At 43.8% G+C, this 19,310-nt stretch overlaps 1 protein-coding gene across 4 annotated transcripts in view; it reads left to right on the top strand.

The window, feature by feature from the left end:
- SDCCAG8 (SHH signaling and ciliogenesis regulator SDCCAG8) overlaps positions 1 to 17,873 on the top strand; it is a 114,004-nt gene extending 96,131 nt beyond the window's left edge. For 3 of the 4 annotated variants that reach the window (XM_063328918.1, XM_063328919.1, XM_063328920.1), the window contains 3 exons: positions 11,679 to 11,805; positions 13,331 to 13,413; positions 17,736 to 17,873. In XM_063328918.1, coding sequence (XP_063184988.1) covers positions 11,679 to 11,805; positions 13,331 to 13,381 — 178 coding nt within the window. In that variant the 3' untranslated portion in view covers positions 13,382 to 13,413; positions 17,736 to 17,873. Of the gene's footprint in view, positions 1 to 11,678; positions 11,806 to 13,317; positions 13,414 to 17,735 lie in introns of those variants that run through there. The other variant, XM_063328921.1, reaches the window with a different exon arrangement.
- Positions 17,874 to 19,310: the final 1,437 nt, after the last annotated feature.

The following is a 19,310-nucleotide window of genomic DNA, read 5'->3' as shown; positions in this document are numbered from 1 at the left end:
TTTACAGCTGTACTATCTCCCTGATACTGTTTGTTTCAAAGGAAATTAAAAATCTGATGTTTCAGTAAAGGAGTTCAATAAAATTAGGATTTATTTTTTTTTAAGAGACTTTAAGTACATCAGGATCCCATATCCCAATTTTTATGTAAGGAGATAGCATGAGGGATGCCCAAATATTCACTCATACTTGCTGAGCAGGTAACGTTATGGTTTCAGAGACATTAGAAACAAACCATTAACTACAGAAGCATGATCCCTACTGAGAATCTGTGCTGAAAAAGATACTATCCTAAACTGAGACAAATGCTGCTCTAATATAGGCTAAATTCCCAATAAGTTAAAAGTACAGTTACTGGTCTTTTTTTCTCTTTAAGGTTTTTTCTCGCTCTCCAGAAGGCTCCTTATCTGGAGCTTAGGAAACAGCAGTCCTCAGCTTAATCTGCAGTTTAGTTACAGCAGCACAGGCTTTTTCCTGAGCTGCCTGCGTGCCCCCCTGCTCAAGCCCGCATATGTTGCTCAACACTGATCAAAAGTGGCCTCCCTCGGGAGGGAGGCTTTGGGTTCGTTTTATCGGCCTGTTCATTACCTCGCCTCAGCCGAGGCTGAGCCAGGTGTGAGGTGGACAGTTGTCCACCAGGAGCAGTGCCAAGACCACCAGCATCTCTCTGGAAGCTCTCGCGGTGGCTGCTGAGGAGGAGCGGGAGTCGGACTGGTGAGCCCCAGTGGGGACCTCGGGCTCTCTCGGGGCATCTGCTGAGCTTTCACAGGCTTTCAGAAACCCAGGCCATTTTCTGGGCCATGTTAGCATGTGAGTTCACCAGCATCGTGGTGCGCGTTAGCAAAAGTGTGTGTTTCATTCAGAAACGGGCATTTCTCTGTTTAGGTTTCCCAATAATGAATTTTGAGTAATGGCATATTTGTGCTGCAGCAGCAGTATCAGAGGTTACCAGCTCTACAGAGAAAAGTAATTGATTGATAGTAGGTGGATCTCTTGCTTTTCATTTTACATACATGTTTGTCTTCTGTATCCCTACTTAGAAGAACAAAAACCAGGGTTGTGTTTTTAAATAAAGAGACACAGCTTTGTTTTCTTAATATACTGCTAGTGATTTCAGGCACTTAATTTTAATTGTCCAACTACTTATGAGAGAAAGAATGTTCAGCTCCCAAAAGCATATCAAGGCTTCTCAGCTTTCTTGTTTAAACATCTGTTTCATAAAACCGTTACCGTTGCTTACCACTGAAACAGGGGGAAGTAATATGAGAAAAGCATAATTTACCTAACAAAAATTAGCAAGACCTTTTGATGTCATCTAAGGGGGAAAGTATTCTTCTCTTCTTATAGTTACATTGAAGATGTGTCAAGAAAATCAATAACAATTATTTCAGCTTTTAGCAAAGAAAAGACCAATAGTTTTGCTACAGTTTTTGACAATAATTAAAAAAAAGTGGAAACAGAACAGTCTGTGCACTCACGCACACAGTTGCGTGCAGAATGGATTCTTCTGTGGGAAGGTGCCAGTGGTCTTACCGTGGTGGGATGCCCATGCAGGGTCCAGTGACGGCTGACTGATGTGCTGATCTGTGACACAGGAGAGCCAGGCTGGAGCCACATTTGTGCTAATTTTGGAGGGTACTCCAGACAGCCCTGTGCTGCTATTGCAGGGACACTAGAACTGCTGTTCTCATCCACAAGCTAAGCTGCTGCTACCACAAAGGCATTACTGGCCCTTCCCACTGGGTGTGTTGATACTCATCTCCAAACTGCCTGGTCGCAGTCATATTCCTTATTGTGGAGGGGTTAATGGTTATTCGGAAGATAACTATAATGATATTTACCTCTAAAGCAAATGAAATTCCTCTATTTCATAGCAATGATTGAGTTCAGCCTTTAGGTTTGATGCAGTAAATTCAGAGCACAATTGGACTAATATATATACATCATGAAATAGCCGCTGTCTTACAGAGAGTGTGATACTCTCTGTAATGTACTAATACATTTTCAAGATGTATTTTCTGTGAAATGCTTTCCTGCTTTCCTCCAGCGCTTCTAAGCAATTGCCGTTTTCACTAACTTCACAGGCAAATTCACTGTGTTTTTAATATAGTGCAAAACAAAACACAAAGTGGACTCTCTATTCACAAGACCTGAGCTGCATGAAGGTGGGCTGACAATACTGCTCACATCCTCCAGCTTTTCTCATTATCTGGAAAACCTCTGGTTTCTCAGGATGAAACTCCTTTCCTCTCAGCCCTTCCCAAGGCAGGTACCTTTCTTTGTAACCTTCACCATCTCCCCTGCATTTGATCTTCCGTGTTACATTCCCCCCAGCTGGTGTTTCCTTGATGTTGTGACTCTCCCTTCAGTCTCCGCAGAACTTCTTTATGGTGTACCAAGGGACCTGGGGAGATTGGGGCTCATCCCAAGTGGATGCAGCCCTGGTCCGCAGTGCTGTGTCGCGTGACAGCCTGTGAGGTGGCAGCACGTTTGCTTGGCCAACCAGCGCTAAAAGAGAAAGAGAGGCTGAAGCCTCCTCAGGTCCCTTGGGTATATCCATGCATATCTGAGCACAGCTCTTCCCTACCTCTCACGCACACCCTAGGCTCTTCTGCCCACCTTGACCTGCTTCCCAGCCACTTACCTACATCCTCCTTTAATATGTGCCCCTTATTCTCATTTTAATTTCCCAGGCAGAGTTAAGTTTGGAAAATAGACATGTGTGATAGAGCTGTGTTTGAAGGGGACTAGGCCAGACTTGGTAAGTTCACAAATGGAAGCAATCTGGTCTGTGCGGAGAGAGCAACAGGGCCTTGTATGGAAAACATCTATCTGAATATGCTGCACAGTAAAATTATCTCTGTCACCAATTTAGAGTCATATTCCTCCTCTTGTATGTCACAAGCATAAAACTACACTCCATACAAATCTTACATCTATCATTACTTTCACTGTAATTTATGAAAACCACAGTAACCCTATGTGAACCCTGAAAACAGGCAAATGTGTATCGCCTGCCAGAGCTTACAGGCAAAATCACTTGTTTGAAATGAATTGGAAAGAAGGGCATATTTGCACCTCTGGTGTGGAAAATAAGGGTGATGGTGTTTAAGCAAAGGAACTAATGAGTAATGACTACATAAATATTTAACACTTTGATATTTTTATAGCTTATTTTCATAGTGGTCAAACTGTACAGTATAGCAGCCTTGGGCTTTTTTTGTGCTGAAGAACATTTTTGAAGGACTACAATGTACAGTCATCAAAATGGGAAGGCTCCCTTGCAGATAACAAAATCAGGACTCTACCCGGCACTCCTGAGCTCCCGTTCGCAAGGTCGCTAGTGAGAAACATTTTACCTTTCAAACACGGGTGCTAACAGCTATAAACATGAAGAGGAGCTTTATGCACTCCGTAATACGGAGCCCGTGGTCCTTGCTGGTTGCAGCTCAAGTGGGGACAGCAGGACTGAACCCAAAGCTGTTCCGTTAGTCTGCGATCGCGACTGTCAGAAACAACTGAAGCAGTTGTAGCTCAGCTGCACTGCCCTTTCTGGCGTTAGTATTTTTTTAATTAAGACAATGTCTGACAAAGTAAATTAACAGAAGCTGATGCTTTTAGCGTTTTTTTTTTTTTTTGCTTCAAATGCCTGATGTCAGCTTGGGCCACATGTACGTTCTGCACATGCCATGGGACAGAAAAAGTGAAGCCTTCTTTTTCAATTCTCTGCTGCCTGCCCAAACACCACATGTACTGTCTGTTGCATGTCGCTTCTGATGAGGTTCATGCTGGGAACTTCTTCTTAAAGGCAAAGTGTTTCTGAAGGCAAGAGTTCAGATTGGGCAGATTGCATTAAAAAATTGTCAGTGTCTCTGACTCGAATATAGTGATTGTTTTGTGTGGACACCAATAGCAGTCTGTAAAGGTTCGAGTTTGTCTCGTAATGAAAGAAATAAGAGGAATCAGAGTAAGCAGTGGGGAAAACGGAGCACGCATTTATAAAAAGTAAACCAATGACAAAAATTGTTGTAATAGTAAAACAAGTGCAGTAAAAAACGTTACACTAATGCACATATTTACCTTGTGGAATGATCCTTATAAACATGAGGGGGTCACTTTTGAAACCTTGATAGAATGTACATCTCTTAACATTATCAAGGTTTCTGTTTCCTGATGGGGATATTTTGCAAAATCTGTTCTGTCCAGCACATAACAAAATCAGAAATGAAGGTATTAAAAAAAAAATAAAATTAGAGTCTGACTATAATGTTAGAGGATTATAATGATTGTGTATCTGCTGCAAGACCTGCCTCCTTTTTTTTTTTCCCTAAGGTATTTTACAGCACTCTAAATTATTAGTCAGCCTAAATGGTTTGGAGAATTGTTTTATTAAACATTTTTCAGCAATAGGCAGAAAACAGCAACCAAGAACTATTTTTCTCTAGAGCAAACCTGATCCAGCGTTCATACTCTTAGCATAGATTGTATTATTTTGAATTCCTTTAAAGGAGGAAACGTCTTCCTTCAGCCTAGGGATTCAGACGCAAATAGACATCGGTGAAGCTTTCACCCCTATCTTTTCCGGCCTGCCGTCCATTCTCTTTCATTGTTTCCTTCCTGTCCAAACCCAGGAGGGCTAAAAGTGGCCATCATATGGGCTAAGCCCAGCTGCTACACCCCCTTACTCGAGAGCAGGCTGATAATGTTCTCTCTTCAGCACGTTAGACACGAGCTATTAGAAGCCCAGAAATAGATCCAGGCTCAGGTTTCCTACGTGATCTATTTGTTTAACCTGTTGGGCCAGCTGTGGAAGATACATTCTAGTAGTCAGCGATGACATCTGAAACGAAGGGCAAGCTACTGTTGCTAAGTAAACTTTTAATTAAACCCTATTTGTAATTGTTATCATGGCATGTGAAGGTTGTTAACTTATTGGAGAAGATGTAATCCAGGCACTTCTTTAAAAGTATGTGGAAAAGTAGTAAGGAAGTTAGTAAAAGGAATTTAGAGGTTACCTGATATGCATTTAAAGAAAAAAAAAAGTGATAAAGAACTAGCTGGGTCAAGGATTTCATGGTGAAATGTGGACATTTTCTTCTTAGGTGTCCGATTCCAAACTCTGCAATGGATATTAGCCTCTAGCTACCATGTGCTAACATAAGTTGGATGAGTTTGTTCTGTCTGTAGTGTGGGCAAGTGCTTACCTTCCTGAGCTAGAAGTGGTATGGATTGCATTCCTTCTCTGCATGAACAAATGACGGTCTGGGCCTTTTATGTGCCAACATAATTTTGATAGGGATTTCAGAGATGCCACAGAAACTTGTTTCAGTGTGCCCTAAACTGTCTCCCTGTGTCCGATTAGAAATCAGGAGTTCCGGTGTGGCAATGGTGAGGAGGCTCATTCACTGTCCTTAGTCCCTACTCACTGTCACGGCTGCTTTTTTTTCATTTGTGTGGGGGTTTTTCTGTTACGCTTTGTTTCTTTTATTAACATGAGAAAGGTGGATCATAGTGTTTTGCTTTTGAAGCTAGAAGGCAGAATGGGGTTCAGTTAAAGGGTGGGTAGTATAGATGTTCCTCTTTAATTTTGGGAGCATATGGGGACTTCTCTGAGATGCTCATCACTCAAGGTTGTCTCGAGGTCCTGATCTATGGCTCAAGATCTTAAGTAAATAGCAATTTAGGACACTAGTGAAACTTCAAGGGGTAATTTTCTATTTGTCTGCATTTCTAAATTTATAGACTCTTATTTAGTTACCTCAAAATTTACTCTGTGAATTTGTCAATGCTGCTAACCACAGTGAAGATGCAGGTTGCTCATATGAGGACTCATTTTACCCATGGTTTAAATGTCCTAGTTGTCGACAGGGCTGATTGAAGATAGGAAGAGATGGTGAATATAATTTTTGCTGCCTTAATGAAAAAGACAACATCGCTTCTGCTCTGAAAACAGGAGACAGAAGTAGCAGAGTTGAGGTGGAAAGCAGGTCGTAGTGGGTAGTTATCTCGGGAAGAGATCAGCGAGGCTGGCCGGGGCGCCAGCAGTGGAGGTGGGAGCCAGGGCGGGAGAGAGTCGCACAGACAACCTCCGCTCTGGCATTTCCTAATTCTTGAGTGTTTGAATATACAAATTTAACATCCTTTAATGGGTTGTAGTGCAAATATCTGTTAAGTACCACAACTTAAACACTTGCCATCACTTCACTACATGATAGCAAATTTGTAGGATGTCCTGAAAAAAAATTATAAAAGCAGGTAGAAATTTGCTGATGGAAAGTTTGCTGGGGTTTGTTTTCGTTTCTAATTGGCTCGTTCCCTGTTTTTGTCACAAGCTTGTTTTTAAACCTGTATTTGCTTTTAAAATTCATAGTGTGTTGAAAACATTTGAGATTCGCAAATGGCTGATAACCAAATCCGGCACTGCCTTCGTGTTGGGGCACAGTCCACCCCCTTCAGTTGTGTCTCTGCGGCATGGCGGGGGTCTGCGACATCGACATCGCCCCCGATTTTCCCCCCTTGTAGCCAGGAGCAGCGTCAGATCACTGCGTCCACCTGCAGGCAAACGAGCGATGCGAGAGCGACCTTAGAAACTAGTAGCTTGGTGCTCTCATCCTGACAAGGGAAATATTGATTTTGTAAAGGCAGTTTGTGGCACTGTAACCTATTCTCGTCACTTTGGGTTTTGGTAGTTTTGTGGGGCAGGAGGAGCCGTGCCCCGGCACCCGCTCGCCCACGTAGCCGCGGTCCCGGTGCTGGTGGCCCCCGTGGCTGGCCGGAGCCCCAGGCTGGCCGTGGGGTGCCCGGCGGGCGCTGGGGGCGATGGGCTGCTCTCCGTTACCATGGCAACCGGCAGATGGGGGGCTCGGTGGGGGTCAGCGGGGAGGCGGCCGCAGCAGCAGCGCCGGACGAGCCGCTCAATAACAGCCCTTTCAGCTCTGACAGCTCCGCTCCGGCTGGCCAGAAGTAGTTATCAGATTACTTGTATTAAAACCTAATTAAGATGTGTGCCAGTAAATGCAGCATGGTTATTGGATTTGGTGATTTAGCTGCTGCAGGTTGCTGCAATCCAATCACGCCGTTTCAGCACATTCAGCTCCGTGGAGTAGAGTGAAAACACTTTACATGAGTAACCTGTCTGTGCTGGAAGAGTAAATAACCTTTTAAAGCCTCTGCTATGGCAAGGACTGATCCCCACTGCTGGGTGGATGGGCACTGCCCACAGATCCTTGCATATTAATTTCTTTCAAATCAGCTTTAAAACCCAGAGGAGGGCTGACAGGTTGTATCAGCTTTTCCCTTCACTGCTCACGGTTCCTGTGGATTAATGGAGCAGTGAGTCCCCCAGGGCAGCGCGTTTGCAGCGGGAGCCTTGTGGGTGCCCCTGTGCTGGCAACGCGTCTTGGTAGAAAAGAAGGAACCTTTTGGTTTTGTCTGTAGGCCACAGACAATCTAAATGTAGACACGCTGGGTGCTAGTCCAGCTTTGTGGTGGTGTTGTATGCAATGGAAGCTTATTCCGCTGGGTAGAATTCCCCTTGGTGCCAAAGCTCTGCTTTATGTTTGATGTCTCACATAGTTTCTGCAGGGTCTTGCAGTGGTTGTCTACCCACAGTTCTCAAAATGTAACCAGGCCTATCTATCCCTTTCCATTTCACTTCTGGGCAGGCTACGGCATAACCTCGTCTCAGATCCAGATTTTACCGCTGTACCGAGGGAGAGATGTAGCAAGTAGCAAGGTAGCTTACAGCCGTTCTAACCTAAAGCTACATACGAGCTCCAAGTACTGAGGATCAGAGCAAAACGTTTACCCTGAAGCATTCATTACAGCTTGTGGTGCCTCTGTTTTGCTCTCCTGTGGAACCACTGGTGTCACAAAGCTACCTCTTACCTGCCTTCGTATAGAAATAGGACTTTTGGTTTAGAGTGGTTAATGGAAAATTATGTTAAGGGTAATGTTGTTACTAAAGAAGAGCTTACTGCTTAGTGCCAGGTTGTCCTGTAAGTAGTCCAAATGTGATGTGGTTCAAGAGCTGTGTCTTCACCTTGTGCCTTGAAGTAACATGACAGAGCGTGGAGTCAGTTCCTGCTTTTCAGTGCTCCCAGGTCAAGGAGCAGCAGCCACCCGACATCCCAACTGGACAGATCTTGCCACTCTGGTGGAAAAATGATCTCATTTGGAATGGAGGGTGAGGATGCGGTGGTCACTCAGATGCTCAGGACACAGTACACGTTTGCCTGGTAGGTGGTGTTGCCAAAGTGAACGTGGCGACCGTGCAAGCCCGCTCACTCACTCGTATTAGCAAAATGTGCAGAAGGTTCTGTCACCCAGTTGTAAAAATGATGGCAGGCATCGATGTGCAGTTGTAACATATGGGAAGTACAGTGAATGTGGGTGGAGCTGTTCATTTCTCATCTTGAATCATTTACGAGATCAGCAGGCAGGCCAGATACAATGCATATGGGAATGTGTGGCTGTGCTGCACATGTCACACGTAATAGCAGATACTGTGAGAGGGCCCAGAGCCTGTCCTCAGGAGCTAAGAGCACTGGAGCAGGCTGGTAGTCCCAGCGTGTGGACCAAGGGCCAGCTTGGCAGCAGTTTTGGGAGAGCAGACTGGTAGACAGAATTTGGGAATTGACGGACCGAGATCTGCACTGACTAAGAACTACTCCCTCTTTATCCATCGTGACCCAGAATTACAGAAAGGAATGTTATTAATCCTGCACTTAAGCACTGGAGATGGATACAGATGGTAAAAGTAAAGTTGTGGCCTGCTGGGTCATCGTTCTCCCTCTGCTCAAGGGGACAGTCTAAATGTAACACAGTGGGTGGTGAAGTGACAAAACAAAAGCACAATTGAGTACTATTGCCATAATTAAAGACTTTCCTATTTACAGTAGTTTGTGCGAATCACCCTTTGCATGATCTGAAAGGATATAGGGCTTTACGATAGAGTTGCACTAAGGCTCCTATCCAGTAATGTTTTTGAAATTTGCACAGGCTGCCTGTGAGTATCTAGTAGAAAGTGTTGTTTTGATGTAAAATTCACATGAGCTGGAAATGACTTCTCTCGGGGTGCCAGAACCAGAGGAAGTTCCTCGCACCGAAGTGGTGGCTCTTCAGCTGGAGCCTTGTCCCCGCGAGAGGAGAGGCACGCCGGGGAAGGGGCTCTCCCCGGGGCTGCGTCAGCGGCGTTTGCTCTTCTCTTGCAGCTGGAACGGGCCCTACAGCAGCGATGGGCAATGCTCATCGTGTTGCTGCAGAGACGGTGGGCAAGGGTTTTATCTACTTACTCGTGTCTTTAGCTGCCAGTAATAATAATTTTGTGCAAGAGCGTCTCTCAAAGACCATATGATTGGTCTTAAAACAGACTGAAACACTAGCAGAATGGGAAAATTATTAATTGAACGTAGAAATCAGCAGAAACTTAAATTCTAAGGCCCTGAATCCAGACTGTAGTTGGTAGTTGTTGCGTCGGGCTCTCAGGCGTGAGGAGGATTTCATAGCCTCAGGGCCCTGAATGGGTAGGGCAGCACCGGAGTTCTTCCCTTGGCTGTCTGAAGGCAGCACTTCCCAGTTACACCTCCCTCCCACTACTGCCATAAAGTAGCACGTACTCTAGTAATAAAGGACTGGAAGATGGCTTTATTATAAATCAAGAAGTGCAGTAAGGTCAGATATCCTCCTCGAGTTAAAGGAAATCAATAGCAAAGTAGTGAGCACGACTTAGCTCTCCAGTCTGAAACTACCACGTTGCCTCCAGCAAACACCGCAGTTGTTCTTGCACTCCTTGGGAACAAGATGCTGGTGGAAAAGCTACTCTCTTTAAAAACAAAACAAAGAACAGCACAAGGGTGGGGGGGTTGTGTGTATTGGGGAGTTTTGCTTTGTTTTTTTGAAGTTCAACACCCCTGAAATCACCTTCAGTAAAGAAATCAAGCGTGAACGGCTCCTGTGGCAACCTGGTATAGTTTGGAAGGCGTAAGGAGTGTGAAGTTAGACACAGAGTGTTTAAGTGTGTATTTAGTGGGATACTCTGTGTTACCAAGGTGGTGGTTTTGCTTGCTTCATTGGACGTTTCCAACCAGCTGCCGCTGTTTGCAGCTGGCTGCTTTTAGTTTTGTTCTGATCCCCAGGAGATGGTCCTGCAGCTCCTCAAATCCCTTTTGCAAGGACACGGTCGCAGAGTAAGCGGACGCTATCAAATATGGGCGTTCGGTGGATGCTGCGTGATTGTTGCAGTTTGATTTCAAGGAAGTTGGCTGGCAGATACCGATCAGTAAATACTAGTTTTGACATAGATTTTGGCAATTTTGTTTCAGCTAGATTTTACTAGCTTTTTATCAAGAAACCTGGGGGTGTTTACTCGTACTCGTTTGAACAATCCTGATTAAGAATGTGAATATTCAGAGTCATTAGCTTAGCCGAGTTATGACAGCTGTACAAGTCAAAACTTCCACATGGAGATGAAAGTAGAAAGATTCAGAAAATCACGTGCCTTATTGTAAGCGTAGAACTAATAATTCCATTAAAAACAGCCTGCGTGAGAGATACAACCTAAAAACCTTGTTCAGCTGAAGCCGTATTTCAATATGTTGAGCAAGAAATAGTTTACAAAAGCAAGTGCAAAGTTGAGATCCAGAACCGACCTTGACAAAACCAGAGTCGGCTCATGCTCCCTAAGTGCATAGGGTTTAGATGTGTAGGTTTTTCTCTAGTATTTATTTTCTCTCTTATTTATTATCTCTGTTATTTAAGGACAAGAAGTTCCGAAGATATCCCAAAGGACTTCTAATTAAAGACATTTCCATTTAAAGAGTGCAAAGTATTTGATGTAAAAACACCATTTCCAGCTTATTTGTGTTTACGTCCCTTGCTACGAGTCCCAAGCAGACTTTGTCATTTTTTCATGGCAGGAGTAACAAACAGTCACTGGGGACGTAACAAGCCATCCTGAGTTTTGTGGTGAAAGGTGCGGTTGCCCTGTCCACAGCGGCGTTGTCCCAACTCGGGCACTTGTTTTTTAAGCGTAAGCGAAAGGCCTCTGCCTGCTCCTGCTGATACCCACCAGCTTGTTCCCTCTGTTTTCCAGCCCCTGCTGAGGAGGACCTTTGGAGCGACGGGCTCTTTACATCCTTCCCCAGGAATCCCTCTTTCACTATTAAAGGATCTACCCTGATGTGCTTAATTAACACTAAGCTTACTTGAAATAAAGGTCGCATTCTGTATCGAGTTTAAGGCATTGACGAGGTTGCAAAGAGCAGCGGACAGAAAACAAAAGGTTTTGTCACTTTAGGCCCAACTTGTCAAAGGGTTGGGATATTTGGATTTATAATCCGGGCTAGTGTGTGTGTTAGGAAGCCAGTTATTGAAGCAGCTACAGGTATCAGGGTGCAGTCCTGCGGTCTTCACTGAAGTCACTTAATGGCAAAACAAATTTGCTGTCATGTCATGATGAGCCTTCTAAAATAGAAGTGCAAACCTTTAAAAGTGCTCGTTTAAAGTGTGAAGACAGAATGTACTGAATGCCCACCCTTGGAGTAATACTTTAGTCTCAGCCTAACCACCAGACCGAGCTCTGTCATCTGGGAGCTGGGCCCGCCAGTGCAAACATCAAAGCTGCTCCCGGGAACTCCAACTTCAGATGCTCTGCAACCCTTTTATCTGTGTTTTTTTCCAGGTTACAGCAGCTTGACAAGCACTGCCAGGCCACTGCCCAGCAGTTAGTGGAGCTGCTCAACAAACAGAATCAGCTCTTCAAAGAGAAGCAGCTGCTTACAGAAGAGGTGCAGTTTCTGCGAACGCAGGTACTGTGCCAAAAGAAAAGAAAGTCTGAGGGGAATATTCTGCAGCTTTAGCAGAGAAAGCTGCCAGCAGTCTCATTTCAGCTGGTGGGTTTTGTTGCCGCTGTTGTTTTAAAGAAGGCATTACCTTATGAGAAAAATAAAATAAAAATCCATGCAGTTGGAGAGACTGGTAGCTGGACTCCAGTCTCACTTAAACTAAGTGAAGACGGTGTTTAGAAGTGACAACAAAACAGCAGAAGTTATTCTTGGTGACAGTTCCTAGCTTTCTCATCAGAAGATTTTGTGTTCCCTTTTCTGTTCTTTAGCAGCACTAACATTTAAACGGTAGCTTGGTGTTGGTATCTGTTTGAGCTTTTTGCTGACACTTGTCAGATTTAAGTCCCAGTATCACTTTGTGATGGTTTTTTCCCCCCTGTATTTTTAAAAATCAGTTCTGTTTCTTGCCGCTCCATGACACGGTAACAAAAGACACTCAGTGTAGGAAATTTAGTCCAGTAGCGCGCCTAGCACTTAACAGAACATGAAAGCGTCTTAGAACTTTAAAATATTTCAGTCATACTATTTTCCGTAGGCCTTTTAGCTGTAGAATTTAGTAAAAGTTTAACCTAGGAGAATAAAATCCGTACTTCGATGTGCCTTTAATCATGTCAGTGTGTTTGGTTTTACGGGATTTCCTGTTACAGTAGACAAACTTGGTAGCTCAAGACAGCGTAAGGTTTCCGGCACGTGGTAACTAGTGGCAAATTTCAGTGCAACCATAGTGTAACGTAGTTAAGGAAGGTGGTTGCTCAGAAAAGAGAATTAAAATTTCGGTTTTCAGGGAAGCACTCTTGGTAACATGAACAGACTTTGCAGGGTCCACAGGGATTTTGTTATTGATAATCTATTTTATCTGGAAGCGAGCATGCTTTTATGAAGTTGGGCAGAAGTACAAAAATGATACAAAAGAGGAAAAAATCATTCCGATATTATACTGCTATCGAGACTTGACTGGCAGAAGCATCCTTCTTTATGTTCATTACAAGTTAATTGTGCTCCGGAGGATACTTTTTAACTTGAGAACACTCAGAAGAGAAGAATTGATATAGAAAAATTATTACAAAATGAGTCCTAAAAATCTATTTGCAGCTATTTAAAGCAACGGTGGTTATCTGGGAATTGGAATTCAGCCCAAAAGAGCTGCCTGGAATATCAGATGATTGGTTTAAGAAAACTGAAGAGCAGCTCACCATAAATGGGAGATTTTAGCTATGGAAAGATGTATGTAATTAGCGTAGAAATACATATTTAAAAAAAAAAATCAATTGCAGAATCAGTGTTGATCAAAGGTGAAAGTGACATCATATTCCACATTTTACTGTATTGTTCGACAGTTCTTTATAATCAATATTTTTGGGGGGGGTGGTGGTGGTGGTGGAGAAACCAACCATACCTAATCTTTTAAAAATGATGCTAAATGCACTAACCTAAAAGTGCTGTTGTATCTTGGAGCATAACCACTAGTAACTGCAGTTGCATATTTCAGGAAAAAAAATGGGATGCAGATCTCAAACAGGACACAGATGGAATCAAGTAAAAACCTGGATGGATGAAGAGAAATGAGCAGAAGTAGGTATTTTTTCTATATCCTATATATAGAGAGAGGGGAGGGAGAGGAAAGGAGGACTAAAACTATTTGCAGATGTGGGCTGAGTCTGGCAAACACTTCAAGACAAAAGGGAGAAGAAAGTGTATGAAACATTTTGGGGTTTGAAATTGTTGGAGCTTTTTGTGTTTGTTTTTTTTTTTAAGCCCTTTCAAAATTTAGGACAAGCATTTCACGGCAAAGATGCATCTACCTGACAATTTAAAAAAAAAAAAATCTTACAGATTTAAATTGGAGGGACAGGGGGACATATAACTCTGAGCAAGGTGGGAACTTCTGGAAGAACTCAGATTTTACCATAGGTACTTTTTGGTCTGGATAAATCACTGGGTGTTTGTCCTTTGATTCGGAATTGGTTAGTTTTGTCGCTTCCAGTCGAATTTTCCTTCTGAGGAAGCAGCATCCTCTCCATTTTTTTCAGAAAGACTACAGTTTGTTCTGTGATAAATCATAAAACTTAGTGTCATGTTGAAGGAAACATTATATAAATAATTGTCTTTGGAGCAGTGCTGTTGGAGTGACAGTACTGCTATGGAGTTACAGCTGTTCCTGTTGCCTTCTAAGAGTTATTTTTGGGGGGATTAACTTTAATTTAACAGTCGCAGATTTTAAAATTGCATCATTAATTTTAATCTAGCGGACCTAGACAAAAAAACTCCCAAAACGCTGACAAACCTATAACCTTCATAGGATTTGCTTTCAAAACTCAGGTCACTTCCACCGCAATTTTTGTTTCTGGTGTTAGTGTTTGCTGTATGGGGGGAAAGGAAGGAAGAAAGAAACGGGAGGGGGGGGAAGTCTTTAAACCCAGCTACATTCTGGTGTGTTGGGGGTCTGTTTTTCATGGAAAACTCATTTGACACTGTAAGGAAAATTCTGGGGTTTACAGTGAATGAAAAATTCATCCTAAAAGAAATACCTGATCCTGCTACATGCTGAATTCCCCTACAGGCAACATGAGTTTAAAAGACTTTTAGCGTCCTTGTTGAAGGAGTAACCAAGACAAATACCGCAGTTTTCAAAAATATCTTTCTCCTTCTCAGCAGTGAATTACATACTTTTAAAATGGTAATGTTAAATCTCCTGTTACTGACAGAAGCTCAGTATTATTATTTCAGAATAACCACCTGCCTACACCATGACGAAGATGCTCACACTGTAATTTTCATTTTCATAGAGCTAAAAAGGAGCAGTGGCCTGACCTTACAGCACTAATATTTAATAGATGGCACTAATATTTAGTAATGCTATACAGCATAACATATTTAGGTCCATGTAAAGGAAGGCAAAAGTTTAATTATGGGATTTACACCTCTTATTTTGAAAGTTTTTGAAAGATTCGAGTTTTGAGTTCCTACCTTTGAAAGTCTCTCTTACATTGCAACTCGCTCCAAGTCAGGAGGATAAGAGATATTTAGCTCCCGTCCTGTATAGTTACTAAATACAAATGTGCATAGTATAGCAAACAAACATCTAAACTGAGATTACTAGAGACCTCAGCACTGCCCGCCCAGTAGCAGTATGCTTGGGGAAGCTGGGATGCTCCGCACTTGCGGGATCTGCCTTGGTGTCCATCAGTTTGACAGAAATAAGCGTCCCGGTTGCTAATCCCCTCGCAGCCCCCGGCTGCCGGCAGGGCTTGCTGGCCAGCTGAGCCAGCGGGAAGCGCAGACTGGCAGGATTCGGACCTCAGGGATTATGTCCAGGCAGGGCCGGCGTCGCACGCTGCTGCTCTGCCTTCCCTCCTGAAGATCTCCTCCTGCAAGCCAGGCCCTCCCTGGCAGGACTCAGCGCTCGCCCCATGCGCTCCCCATGGCCCGGCCACTAAAACTAGCTCTTCCCTTACTACAGATGTCCCATTTTTCACAGGGCGCGTATCTGTGAACAGACTGCCTTCTAAACAGAAGATAAAATATACTCACCTCTGACTCCGTTCCCATCCTTGTCCTTCTAGTCGCTTAGTGGGAGGTGTTACCAGACTTACAGCTGCTCCTGAGCGGTGGTTTTCTTACGTCAGCATGAATGTTCAGTGAGGTCCCAGCACTGAATGCAGTGCTTGACGTGCTCCCAAGTGCCCTATTTGCTTTTCTTTTTTTTTTTTTAATTATATGTTACAGAAGGGGAGCTTTATGTCTAGAAAACAAGTAGCTCGTCCATCTCTGACGTCAGAAGTGATTCAGGCTGATCCTTACATGGCTCTCAACTATTCTTCAGGGGACCTGAAGACTGCCTAAGTTATTGGGGAAGAATTTTGGGTTTGTTTTTTTTTTGTAGTTTAGTCTTAATGCACAAAAATAGTGCCTCTGCCAGGTGTTTGTAACAGTGATATTCCACAGCCAGGGGTTGGTTGGTGGCTTTTTGGTGGCGTGTTTTTTTTTTTTTTTTTAAGCAGGTGAAAGGAAAGTCTGCATTACTCCTTGCATGGCGTTTAGTCAGAGGTGCTGAGAGTTAAACTATGACAGGATACTTGGTGTCTGCTCACTGAATACCAAAGCACTGCTGGGAGGAGGGGAACCTTTAAGCCTGGAAAGGCCCCTGCCCCTGACTATCCAGTGACCAAATCATTTGCCAATTACCTGGACATCAGGAGTGACAGATTTGTGTCCATTGAGGTAGAGAACCGCACATCTTAAATGACTGCTTTAGCATCCAGGCTGTTGTGTAGCGGGGTGCACTGAGACACTGCCAGTATTTGTGCCTTATTTTGAAAGCAGTTGAGGCCTGGGTGTAGTCAGGTGGAGAAATGGCTGAGGTTCAGCATCTTGGAAAGCGTTAACACCAGAGAACTGGTAACGAAAGACAGGTAGGCATCCCGAGGCTTTGGGGTGGAAGTACTGGTACCTAACGGGTCTACTTATACGCAGGCAGGGCTAATGAGACGCTTTTTGTGGCTGTAGGTGATAAGCAGAGGAAAATGAGAGCTTTTGAGTTAGAGGCATATAGGACAGTATGACATCTGCAGGGTAGAAATGTTTTGAATTTTGGTGGTACAAAATGCTACTGTCTGCAAAGGGGGTGCTTAAAAGAGGGAGAGTCTCTACCTCGGGGTACAGCTGGGCTCGCTCGCTTTAGTAGTGGGGGAGAGAGCGGCAAGTGAACACGCCGGGCTATCAACTGGGCCACCAAGGGCAGCTGCGTGGCAGAGGAAGGGGGTGGCTGGGACTGCTGCAAGGCACCCACAACAGCAGCAAGTGCCAGGGGACTTAGGAGCTGAAGTGTTTGGGTTTGGTTTTTTTTGCCTTTTAATCTTCTGCCTGTACTCTAATGCTGGCCGGAACGCAGGGGGTTACTGCAGCATGGAGGAGGTGTCCCCTGGCTGTCACTAACCAGTCACTGACACGGAATTCAGGCCCCAAGGGTTGCTGTGGCTGTAGTTCATTTTTCCTTGCACTGGTTGTAGACACAACTGTAGCAGCTGTTGTTGGTGCATGAATTTTGGCGGAAAAAAGTACCAAGTTATTGTTGTTAATTAATTCTTTAATGAACTGCAGCTTCATAAATTCTCCTTTTTTAACTCAGCCCTAATTGCCTTACCAACTAAGGGGGCGGGGGGGGGGGGGGGGGGGGGGAAGCAAAACCCTTTAGTCCTCTAATGCAAAACCAGCAAAAGTAGAAAGTTTATTTTTATTTCTCAGGTCATTTACATCTCTTAAATTAAAATTTTAGAACTCCAGTGGCTTAATTCTAGGTATCTCCCCCAGCTCCAATTGAGTTTGATGCCTCGCTCTTAATTCAGTCCTGCAGTGCTGCGGAGGAAGCACGAGTGATAGCGATGCAAGAGCTTCAAAACTGCGACTTAGCCTTCCCACCAGAGGTTGCCTAACGGCAGCCCGGCGGCAGCAGCCTGTTTTGCTGCAGCTGCCCATCCGTGCACACGCCGTACAATTCACAGTAAACACGCTCTGGCACAAACCCGCCACCTCCTTCCTGGAAAGGAGAAGGGGCAGGATCTTAGACGTGCCCCAAAACAAGAGCTCAGTTATTTACTGCTAAACACGAACGATGGCTAAAGCTCATGGAGATCCTGTTTTTCAGAAACGAAACAGCTCTTGTTCTTGGTACCTGTAAGACTTCGGATCTTGGAAAGAGGCGAGGACAGCAGGCCGGCAGGAAGCGCAGGCTCTGACACAGCGGTTGTTTATAGCGCATCACCACAGTCTTAACCATTTCTCTATTTCTTTTCTAAGAACTCGCCCGCAGGCTGAAGTGCCGCGAATGAGAAACAGAAGCAAGGTGATAGCGACTGCTTACTTACACGCCTGCCTCTCTTGCTTTTACCTTTCAGCTCTGCTCTGCACCCGGCGGAAGCTCGGGCTCGTCTGATGCTCACCCAAAGACACCTCTGCAGAAAACACTTGCTGGCTCATTTCAACTGGTTCCTATTTAACTACTGAATCATAAATATTTTGAAGCATTATCAGCCTACCAAACTTCCTAGGAAAACAGCTGAGACTTTTCTGAAAAGCCTAGGCTTGCAAGCCGGTTTTAACAGCTATCACATAGTGTGGACTTAATTCATAATTTGCACAATTTTTTTTATAACATGTTCTTATCTGTTTTTTATAATTGATCATAGATGTCTTATTTACAGACTGAAATATCAATAAACTTAATTGGATTCTTATTTTCCTCATTCCGTCCTTCTGAATTCAAGGCAAAACCTGTGCATGGGGAGGAGGGAGAAGGGGACTGCTGGTCAGTCCTGCACAAATACATTGCGCTCCTGTTTGTTCACAAATTCATTACCAGAATCTACCTGGGAGTTGATTTTTACAAGACGTTTGTCACTTTTTATACAAAAGGGAGAGTCCCAACAACTACTTATCCATCCAAAAAGCATAATAATAATTGAGAAATATTCTATATGATGTGGAAGAACTTCCATGGGCAAGTTTGACGGTCTCCCTTCAAAACATTTACTGGCTAAAGGCTTTAAGAGAAAGGAACCCTTAATTAGTATAGATTAGCCTCGAAGTGAGGTGCCCAGCTCTTGGCACTGAAGTGGTGACTTTTCCACCAGCAAATATTTAGCAGTCTCTGGGATGGGCACCAGCTGAACTTGGCTTCAAATTATTGAACTCCAAACATTTGGAGGCTACATTTGGAGAGCTTTTCTTCTGGTTAACGGCACGCTTCTGGTTTTAAGTGTTACCTTCCAAATAATACCAGACTGTTTCAGAAAGAATTTATCTGAATCTTTTGCTAACTGGTGTAGGATAAACTAAGTACATACCTAAGATAAGCTTCTACATCTATTATATTCAGTGTAGTTGTAGAATTGCACTAGTAAAGGGGGGAGGGGGGAAGCACAAAGAACGGTTCCCCATTCCTGAAGCTACCTCCGCCAGCACGAAGACATAAAACCTAACAAAAATAGGAATAACAACACATGCAATAAGTTACCATTTGCTGTGGGACACAATCTTTCCTTCCCTTGTATTTTAGGAATTATTAGTGGTAGGGCCCTAACATCAAAGTGGGTTTTCCTCCCCATTTCTATTTCCTGCCATATTAAACTGCCAACCACATCTGATCTCCTCCCTCAGCCGCTTTGCCGATACGCCAATAAACACGCTTCAAATGGCTTCAGCTCTTTAGGGACGAGAACGCCCGATGAAGAAAAGCCCTCTCGAGTTGAACTCCGGGTTTGCCACAGAAATCAGGCTGACGATTTTTTTTTAAATGTTACTACTTTATAGATGGTTACACAGGTAAGTATACATTTATCAATGTAGGAATATGCAAACTTTTTTTAAAATTTTTTTTTTTATTACTCCACGCATAAATCTTGTGTTTAAATAGGAGAAAGTGCCCACAGGCTACGCACACAAAGGAACTCGGGGCACCTGGTCCCAACACT

The sequence above is a fragment of the Chroicocephalus ridibundus genome, chromosome 3 (assembly GCF_963924245.1).
Source record: "Chroicocephalus ridibundus chromosome 3, bChrRid1.1, whole genome shotgun sequence".
NCBI classification, from domain to species: domain Eukaryota; kingdom Metazoa; phylum Chordata; class Aves; order Charadriiformes; family Laridae; genus Chroicocephalus; species Chroicocephalus ridibundus.
Note: the sequence above shows the minus strand (reverse complement) of the source record. Positions and strands in the feature narration are given on the sequence as shown.